This window comes from Natator depressus, chromosome 12, assembly GCF_965152275.1.
Source record: "Natator depressus isolate rNatDep1 chromosome 12, rNatDep2.hap1, whole genome shotgun sequence".
NCBI classification, from domain to species: domain Eukaryota; kingdom Metazoa; phylum Chordata; order Testudines; family Cheloniidae; genus Natator; species Natator depressus.
In genome coordinates, this window is record NC_134245.1 from 26,269,982 (window position 1) to 26,280,124 (window position 10,143).

A 10,143-nucleotide genomic window follows, 5' to 3' on the forward strand; every position below is an offset into this window, starting at 1 on the left:
AATTGTTTTATTTAACTAAAACAACAACATTAAGTATTCTGGATTTTTTTTCTTCAACAACAAACATATAATATTTTAACAAAACAAGCATATGTCCCTTGCTTCTCCCATTTATCTCCAGACTTCTTCTCCAAATCTATTCTGCCCCCAACAATCTTCTATTCATTGAACTTTTTGAAACTTTGCACTTTTAGAGAGAGGTAAGGGATTGACTGTGTACACAAATTTGCAGAGGGACAATAGGATTGAGGTCTGTTATTTCTCACCTCTATATATTATTTATTTAAATAATTTAACAAGCATGTTACCTCTGGAGACACAAATCCAAAGTCTGAGAACTGCAAAACTAAGCATTTCTGATGGTATCTTCTAGACTGAGCACTGAGTCCCATTGAGTAGAGAGAAAGATTAACCCAAATAATCTATATTCCAGAAGCTTGTGGAACCCCATAAGACTGGGTCCCTAATCCATGAACTATTGGAACACATTTACAAAACTTTTCTTAAGCATTACATGAATATATTGTCTCATACTATAGAATTAGAATTTATAATCCCTATTCCATGATGAGATATTTTTGAGCTATAATGTGTCTTAATTAAAACTATCTTTAGATAGGTTTTTTTCCCCTCAAAAAGCTTTTTATCAAAAAAATCCCATTTAAATAAAATCTCATTAAAAAAAATGACTTTTATCCACTCTGATTATGAGTAATTGAGGTATGTGTTCAAAATGGGTTTAAATTTAGTTTTATTATTGAAGCAAATTCAATTCTATGATTTGGTGACTCAATGTAGTGTTCTGGGGCTGCGTGAAGTGCGGCTGCTGTCACTGAGTTGAGGCAACCCTTCTTTTATGCTTTCTGTTTGGACTTCTTTAAGTCTTGCCTCTTTTTCCAAATGTAATTTAAGTTTTCTATTGGCTTTATCACAGTCATCTCCCTTCGCCAACCTGGCCCGCTCAGACCTACTCTCTTCCAGCAGCGTTATCCATACACCCCTCTGGATATCTCTACACCGCAGCTAACACCAAGCCTCCCAGCTCAGATAGACAGACTTCTGCTAGCAGGGCCTAAAGTAGCATGCTAAAAATATCTTTGTGGATGTTGCAACCCCCAAGGCTTAAGAGCCCAAGCCCCAGGCCATGCCACAACATCTCAGTCTATCCAGGTCTGTCTATTCAGGCTGAAGCCTGCTCCCAGCTGCTGTGCAGATGTACCCTATGTGTCTACAGTACATATCCTCATGTGTGGTAGGGATGGTTTTTGCAACTTCCCAGTCAGAGCTCCCTTTAATAACTTTTGCTAGACACAAAGCTTAAAACAGAAGAGGAACTTTAATAATCCCCGGGGGGGAATGCATCTTATAAAAACACAATACACAAAACAAAGTTTAGCAAGAACATGAACGTGGACTTGCAAGACATAAAAACAGATATTCCTGTGTGCGTATGTGTGTAATGTAAACTTCCCTCAGAACTCAGGAGCAATCCTATCATTGACTTCAATGGAGTCAGTGTTTTACACATGCTATACTGTTAAAACTAACAGCTTCATTGCAGGGATTCTCCAATGACTTTTTCAAAGTACAGAGCTTTCCCTGTTGGAGTTCCTCAACTTTCCTGCTAGCCCACTCTTTCATTCACCCCATAAGAATCCTGTTTTTCTTTCTCTTGGCACAGAAATACAGTTTTACAATCCAGATGGTGACATTATAAAGAACTTGAATAAATGATCAGCAAATATTTCTCTATATACAAATAAGCAACTCTAGGAAAGAATTGGTATTGGAAATATCTACGTTATACCACCTTTTACTAAGGAGGAGATTGCTTAAGATTTCTGAACACTATATTGAGCTTAGCATTAGAATACATTTCTGTTGTTCTGCTTTATACCAAGCACTATTTTTGAAACTATACTTTCAGCAGTCAAATGTACTGTGTGAACATGCACTATCAGAGAACAGCACGTGTATCTAAATGAACAACAATTCAAATAAAGGTAATAGTTGCATACTGCTTCAGGCACATGTTTGTATTTACACTTAATAGCCAAGATTTTCCATATAAGGAACCTAAAGTTAGTCTCACAGAGTTGCAATATTCCCAATAGTTGGTGTTTTTCTTAAATCCCAGCCCCTGAAGTTATGTGATTAAGTAAGAATCTCAACTTTCTTTTTTGTCCTTTTGGGAGGGGGGGGGGAGGGGGTGTTTAAAGTGTGTTTCTAGCCCTCATGGAGAAAAAATTGAAAATGTGAACCCTAAGGAATCAAAACCGAGAAGACAAGGCAAGAAACTGAAACATATATACCAAAAAAATTCCATTATTCGTATGGGCCTGACTCATGATTTCTGAATGCTTAAGTTTGACAATAGAGGGCTTCTGAATAAGTGACCAAAACCAACTCCCATTGAAGTCAGTGGCTGGTCAGCACTCAGGCTACTTATTTAGGAGCCTACCTTTGGTTCTAACTTTAGCATGTATTTTTGAAAATCTTGGTGTATATGTACATGGGAGCATAGCTGGAGTATGGAACTTCATTATATTGCTAAAAAGTTAGTAGAAAACAGTGTATAGTGCAATAGAGCATGTAGTTTTCAAATGGTTATAACTTCATTAATAATTTTTGTCATATTGGTTAAAGGCACTAGTCCTCATTAAGGCCCCAAGCCAGCCATCTGATTCATGAGGAAAGTCCCTTTTCCTGCGCTAAGCACCATTGAGTTCAACAGGATTTTGTACAGATATAAAGGGTTTGTGTCAGAGTCGAATTTCAGAACTGGGGCCTAAGAAAAAACAATTTTTTTGGTGGTATTTGGTGGTAGCAAACAGGCAAGTATCAAAACCTATAATTGTATAAAATCAAGTATATTTAGAAGACCCACGGGATTATTCTAATGCAAAAATACATTAGCAGAGTGTGTTTTACCTCTGGTGTTTTTTTTCTGAACGTCCAAACAGAATTTTACCAAACTTTCTAAATCAATCTTAGGACTGAGAACAAGCAAAAGGAATATTATCTCAAATGTTAACTTCACTGAAATGTTATGAGCAACTGGAGATGAGCTTCAAACGTAATTTTAACGTGGCACGGGAGAGGCTATAAACTGAATCTTAATTTGGAAACGTTTATCTATTTTTCCCATTGCACACCATTTTAGACTTTATTTCATTCTTTGAGGTAAATTTGCTGCCTTGCTGCAAGAATAACTTGTTTGAGACAGAGAGGAAAAAGTGGCAGTATATGCATTTGAAAAATCTGTCAGACGCCAAATACAGCAGGCCCTGGTGTCTAACTTATACATCATCTCAAATACATTTGTGAATTTATTCTCATTTTTAATACACACAAATTAAAGACAGGCGAGCATTCAAGGCTGAGCACCTGAGTATCAGTGTGATCACTGAAGAAAAATAGTTAGAACAGACTCTAATGGACCCTTTCTTCACTACACAAAAGCTGCACGTGCTTTGGTATGACGAATCTTTGCTCAAGAGAGGACCAAGACCAGCCTGGAAATACATGTATGTTGTAGACCAACAGCGAAGGGCACTGGCAGAATCACATGGGCCTGGCATTCCTTATTCACCATCCTTCATGATAAATACATAGTCCTCTTGGTTAGTTTCATTCATGTTTGAAGTGTGAGTCTCAAACTTTCCTTTGTCTGTAGATGAAGAGGACTCAAGCAAGCCTCCTTCAGGCTGTAAGTGGCTCTTCCTACAATTCACAGTGGTGGCGCTAGGGCTTGAAGGTGGAACATAAATACTTCTGGGAGGGATGTAAGTGAGATTAGGTGGCTCTCTGATATATCTGAAACCCTCTGAAGTTGCAGGTGTACCAGGCATATCCATTAATAGTCTCTTGTTATCTGAGCCAGTGGTAGGACACTCAGGTCCCCCAGTGGCATTACCAAGTAGGTTTGAGGAAGACTGACCAACACTGAAAGGTGCTTTATTTGTTGTCTGAACCCTAGCTGGATATGTATATTTCATCTTGGAGTGATTGCATTCTCTGGAGTCTTTATCACTTGTATTTACATTCATTATACACTCAGGTTGTGCAGTTTCCTCTACTGGATACATAAGCTCTTCATCACTGGCTTCCTGGATTTTTAGTTTGCTAAAAGATAAAGACACTTCACAGACTTTGTCTTCTCTGGTTAAATTACATTCTGTAACAACTGTGTTGCCACGGGACAGGGGCTTCAGCTCCTGGGGTTGATCTGCAGGATTTGTGGGGTTGCCTATGCAATTCATGGCATCACTGATTTTTGCTTCGATGGTTTCTTCAGGGACCTCTTGGGCTCTGTATTTATCAAGGGCATTTCTGCTTTCAGGAGTAGCGTCAGTAAATATTGCAAAGGCTTGTGGGCCGCTTGCACCTGGTGAGAGCGGTTTGGGGCCAGCTTCGTTTGCTGTCAACGGTGTTGAGATCACCAAAACGCATTCTTCACTCTGATTGCCTCTTAGCTTCTCTTCGAACGCTTTCTGAGAAGAATTCTCACTGAAGATAGGCTTTTGTCCTATGACAATGTCACTGTATTTGTTCAAGAAGTCTTCGCTATCTGAGCATTTGCCATGAGAGTGTGCTGACTCACTGATTTGCCTTTGGTGTGCTTGAAGCCTGCTAGTGGACTGAGCAGATGGTAACTGAGGCATAGCAGCAACAGGTTTAAAATGGGATTCATCTTTGATCTTACTATTTCCAGCAGTTTCAAAGGATTTCTCACTCTTTGTTGAGGACTTCTGTTGAGCACCAAGGCATGAAGAAATCTCATTATTTTCTTTGTTTCCCAGATTTTCAGAGTCCTCTCTCTGGAATGGTTGACTCTCTCTGTCCTTGTTCTCTTCATGATACCAATGCATTTGTGCTCTCCTCTGTAGGATGTCCCCCAAATCACTGTGTTGCACTTCGTTCATCATTTCAAGGATGGTTTCACACTCGATTCTTGCAAGAAATATTTCAAATGCAGTCTCTTTTGTTTCCTCCTCATTTATCTTTCTGACAAGTGAATACTCTGTTGCTGTTGTTGCAATGTAACCTATTTTCTCCAGTATTGTTTTTACTATGTTTTCTGGGAGCACTGATTGAACAGAGTAGACAAAATTACCTGTAAACGTCTGGGGAAAAAAAAAACAAAAACATTAAGATGGGCATTGAGGGAAATTATGCAGGGGAAGGGGCTTTTTAAAAAAGTTCATAACTATTTAATTTTTTAACAACTATTTCCCCAAACTTGTGTCACCGAGTTTTGAATTTTGAGGTTTTATACCAGCATTATTGGCAGCCTCCTGAAAATTACTGCTTTGCTCAAGTGCGATAACTTCAGTGGAGCTACGCCAATTTCCACCAGCTGAAGATATGGCCCGTTACCTCACTAATTGAAAAGGACAGTGGCAGCAGCAGAAGATCTTTGTGGTCAGACTAGGAGAGTAGAAAAACTACCAGCCACCTTTTCTTGTGTTCCATTCAAGAGCAAAATCTTTTTCAATTTAAAAAATGGAACCCCCTTGAACACTGAAGCTCTCCCATAGACACAGCACTGTCTACACGGGGGTGGGTGAGTGTTAAGTTAGTATAACTATGTCGCTCAGGGGTGTGGATTTTTCACAGCCTTGATCTGGCCTAAAATATGTTCAGACCAAACAATCTGAGTAGAGTGGAAAAACAGGCTTGTCTTATACAAAGGAATATGGATTTGCCCATCTGCCTGAGTCTAACTTTGTAAGCTAGAGACAATGAAAGTGTATTTGCCTCTAAGGTAAACAAAGTAACCAACCCACCAGAAAGAGCTAATTAACAAGAGGACAAAAAGGGGACATGCTCTGCACCCTGTGGAACAAGCAGCAGGGAAGCACTTTGTATGGGGTTACTTTTCAAAAAAATACATTTTAAAGATTTTCTGAGTTATAAGGAAGGGGAAAAAGACATTGCGGTTATCCATCCCTTAAGGGACAAAAGGGCCAGCACTTCTGGAATCTGTGAAAGGTGTATTTTGAAGCCAGGTGGATTGAGGACATGGAGAACTGACCGTGAGTGAGAAATTGCCTTATACCAGGCTTGTAATATGTTAAGTTTTAGACACCAAAAAGTGTAATTTATTTATGGTTTACCTGTACCAATTTTCAGTTTCTATTGTCTCTGCTTACTATCACTTAAATCTCTGTTCTTTAGCAATAAACTTATTTTTGGTTTTACCATAAAGTCATCTCAGTGCTGTGTGTTACAGTAAAGCCTGGGTCCTCAGCAAAACTAACAAGCTGTTGTGTGCACTGTCTCTTTGGAGGCAGCAAACTTTGGTAATTTCGGAGACTCTGCAGTGATAGGGGCAGGGTACTGCAGAGGAACTTGCAGGGGGTTTACTGAATGTTCCCTGCAAGTCCAGGTTAAGACTGGCAGAGTCTTGAGGCATTTGCTGGTAAGGCGGACAGATGGATGTGGCAGGGAGCTGACACACAGTTAAACTCCAGCAAAGCCCTCTTGCTGAGGCAGAGGGATAACCCAGTGGCTTACAGCTCTGGGTGCTCTGAGAAAGCATCACAGGATGCTCAGCGCTTTCTGGAAATCAGGCCTCTTTTAAGTGTGCCAAGTTGGGCACCCAAAATCAGTAGTTACTTTAGAAAAATCTTGGTTTAAAGCCTTACATGTAAACATTACTGATAATCCTTTCCATTACCTGTATCTGCCGGTCTCCTGCCTTCTACTCAGATTGTAAACTGCTTGGGGAAGGGGCTGGTTTTTTTGTTTGTTCTGCCTTTGCAGGCTGCCTGGCACAGTGGACTCCAGATTCATGCCTGGGGCTGTGAGGGGCTATGTTAATACAAATCATAATGCCATTGTTGGGTTCATTTAATAGAGTTGTATGAATATACCAGCTTCTCTGTTTCTGGAGCTTCCCTTGGTGTTAGAACACTAGATTTCCCACATGTTCCCCTGAACCTAGTCTAAAGCTGTAACAAAGAGCTCCAAGGAGCTGAGGTGGTGACTCAAAATTGTGACAAGTGTTTCAAAGGGCTGTTCAAAGATCATAGTATTAGGTAGCTGTAGTAGTCACTCTACTCAAGCAAACTCCTGTGCAACTGGCTTGCAGAGGATACTGTCTGTATCATTTTACTCTGGTCTGCTGCAGGCTCCATATTCCTCAGACTCTCTTGTCCTTCATCAAAAGTTTCCGTTCCCTCAGGGTGGCATTTACCTTTCTCTTTGTTTGTTTAGCTTTTCCTTATCTCCTGTCTTTTGATAGTTCGTTATATATTTGCCTGGAGAACAATATGGACAGATGAGCAACAGGTTATGGGGGGTGGGGGAGGGGCATAGTCTGTAGGCTGTGTAATTAATCCACAATCAAGGGTGTGACCGTCAAAAAAGACGTGCTAAAAGCCTTCCTGCTTAGCAAAGTCAGGCCAGGCCATCACTGTGGATTCCGTGGTTGACAGTTCCCACTTCTTCAGGTACTGTTTGACTCTGCCCATAGAATCACAGAATATCAGGTTTGGAAGAGACCTCAGAAGGTCATCTAGTCCAACCCCCTGCTCAAAGAAGGGCCAATCCCCAAATCATCACCTTCCATGGATCAACCCTGTGCCTGCATAGTAAGGATGGCAGCAGGTGGAATGAGCAGGGAACTGAGTAAGCAAGCCCTGTATAGGGCACAGAACTGCTGGAAACTGTGGCTCACGCCCTACACAGGGCTGACGCCCCTCCGCATCCTTCCTCCAGCCCCCTCCTAGCTCTGGCTGTGGCGCTGGCTCACACACCATGCCATGCCCCCTGTGTCTGTACACTGATTTGTCTTGTGTGATATTTATTTGAGCATTAGAATGAATCCAAACTGGCAGCCATGCAGGGCTTAAATGGCATTTCACAGCTCATGCTCTGGGACCCACACTTTTAGAATGATGACATTATGTAAAATTGCTTCCTTTTGTCTGATCTGTAGAGAACCCAATTTGCATTAAAAATAGCCAAGGAAGAGCTGTAATGTTAGTGTAGCTTGTTTTAATGTTTATGCTTTCTACGTCAGAACATTACTGCAATGTGGCTGTGACATACAAAGTACAAACACTCCATTCACAAAGAAGAGAATGAAGAGACGGCACATAGCTTTTGCTCACCAGTATAACACTGTGAATAGTTTTCAGAGTAGCAGCTGTGTTAGTCTATATCCGCAAAAAGAAAAGGAGGACTTGTGGCACCTTAGAGACTAACCAATTTATCTGAGCATAAGCTTTCGTAAGCTGTAGCCACAAGTCCTCCTTTTCTTTTTACTGTGAATAGTGCAAAGCATGCTGCTCCCTTCTAGCAAGGCAGGCTACATAAGCAACGTTTTCAAACGCACCTAAAACTTATTTTCAAAAGTGACTTCGGCACTTTGTTGAAGTCTCATTGAAAGTCTTGGGCTCCTCAGGACCATATTTTCAAAGATATTTAGTCACCTAAAGATGCAGCTATGCACCCACTTGGATTTTAAAAAGCACCTAGTTCCCAAAAGGCTAAATGCCTAACCTGCTCAGGTCCTTTTTAAAATCTGACAAGGCACCTAGCTGCATCTTTAGGCAACTACCTTTGAAAATCTGGCCTTTAGTCACCTAGGTCTGCATGCAATTACACACCAGCAGCTGGCCCATGTCATCTGACTTGGGCACATGGGGCTCAGGCTATAAAATTATAGCCTAGACATCTGGGATCTGGCTGGAGCCTGCGCTGTGGGACTCCCCAAGGAGGGAGGGTCCCAGATCTTGGGCTCCAGCCCAAGCTGGAACATCTACACTGTAATTTTATGGCCCCATGCAGCCCAAGCCCACATGCCCAAGTCAGCTGACATGGGCCAGCCGCTGGTTTTATTGCAATATAGACATATCCTTAGGCACTTTTAAAAATTTTATCCCTTGCACATAATGGGCCTGCTTGAAAGCCCACTGAAATAAATAGAAAATTTCCCCTTGACTTCAGGGGACTTTGGATCAAGCTGTAAATCACTAATTTCACTAAAGGTGCAGCACACTGGGAATAAAGCACTACCCTGCGGATTTGATTTATAGCTTTCTGATCCTGTTGCTATGCTACTGTTTTCATCTAATATCTTACCTTCAGCGACTTTATTTCTTTTCTCCAAGGAGAGAGGAACAGGTTGATGCAGAGCAGCTCTAGGAACTCGAAAGCTTGGATCAGGCTTTTGAAAACATTGCCTCCTTGTTGCTTTTTCATCTTTAAACAATTCTCTGCAATGCTGTAGAAGCCAAACCTGCTAAATCTCTCAGCAGGGCAGGCACCAGACTCCAGGAAGTGTTTAGCTTTTGCTTTTATCGTTGTCTCGTTGCAGATCAAAAGTTTTCCTTCCCACCACTTCGTGCCATAGTATGCAAGGTAGTCCCTTAAAATGTCTTGTTTGGCTGGTGCTGCTGCTTTCAGCTCCTTCATAGTGTGCAGGAGTGCCACACTAGCAAATAGTGTTCTTTAAATTTCAAGCACGGTTATGGGATTGTAAATGAGGAAGTTGCTATCCTGCTTTACCTTTACTGAGTTTTTTCTGGCTAATCCGTTATTGGCTTCTCGGTGGCACTGCTAAGAAGTAAGTGGTCACACTGTGTGTCAGTCAAGGCTCAAGTTACAAGGACAGCTCTTGTGGAATCAGGAAGTAAAAACACAGGTCCAAAGCAAAAGTGAAACCTGCTCTCCGGCTGTTCACCATCTGTGCCTACAGCAGCCTCCTGGTGATTACTTACAATAACGGACTACTCCTGGAAATGTAGGGCCACAGTAAAACAGACGGAATGTAATGACACAGTAATTGGGGGGGGGGGGGTAGGGGGGTGAGGGATAACTCAGTGATTTGAGCATTGGCCTGCTAAACCCAGGGTTGTGAGTTCAATCCTTGAGGGGGCCATTTAGGGATCTGGGGCAAAAATTGGGGATTGGTCCTGCTTTGAGCAGGGGGTTGGACTAGATGACCTCCTGAGGTCCCTTCCAACCCTGATATTCTATGATAAACAGCGCAAGGAGTAGGCTGCGTTATTCATAATCATAGTTTGTTCAGCTCTCCAGTCAATAACATGCCTGAAGCTACAGTTGCCGATTGTCCTGGGGTCTCCAGGAATTAAAGGTTACTCTTTAATTAAAGACTGATTGACGTGTGAC

At 41.5% G+C, this 10,143-nt stretch overlaps 1 protein-coding gene across 1 annotated transcript; it reads right to left on the reverse strand.

Moving 5' to 3' along the window:
• Nucleotides 1–2,186: 2,186 nt before the first annotated feature.
• LOC141996618 (uncharacterized) lies at nucleotides 2,187–9,485 on the reverse strand. Its single transcript, XM_074968792.1, has 2 exons — nucleotides 9,094–9,485; nucleotides 2,187–5,126 (listed from the first exon to the last, which is right to left on the reverse strand). Exons 1-2 carry the CDS (start codon nucleotides 9,424–9,426, stop codon nucleotides 3,585–3,587), a joined length of 1,875 nt encoding a protein of 624 aa, XP_074824893.1. The 5' UTR covers nucleotides 9,427–9,485; the 3' UTR covers nucleotides 2,187–3,584.
• Nucleotides 9,486–10,143: the final 658 nt, after the last annotated feature.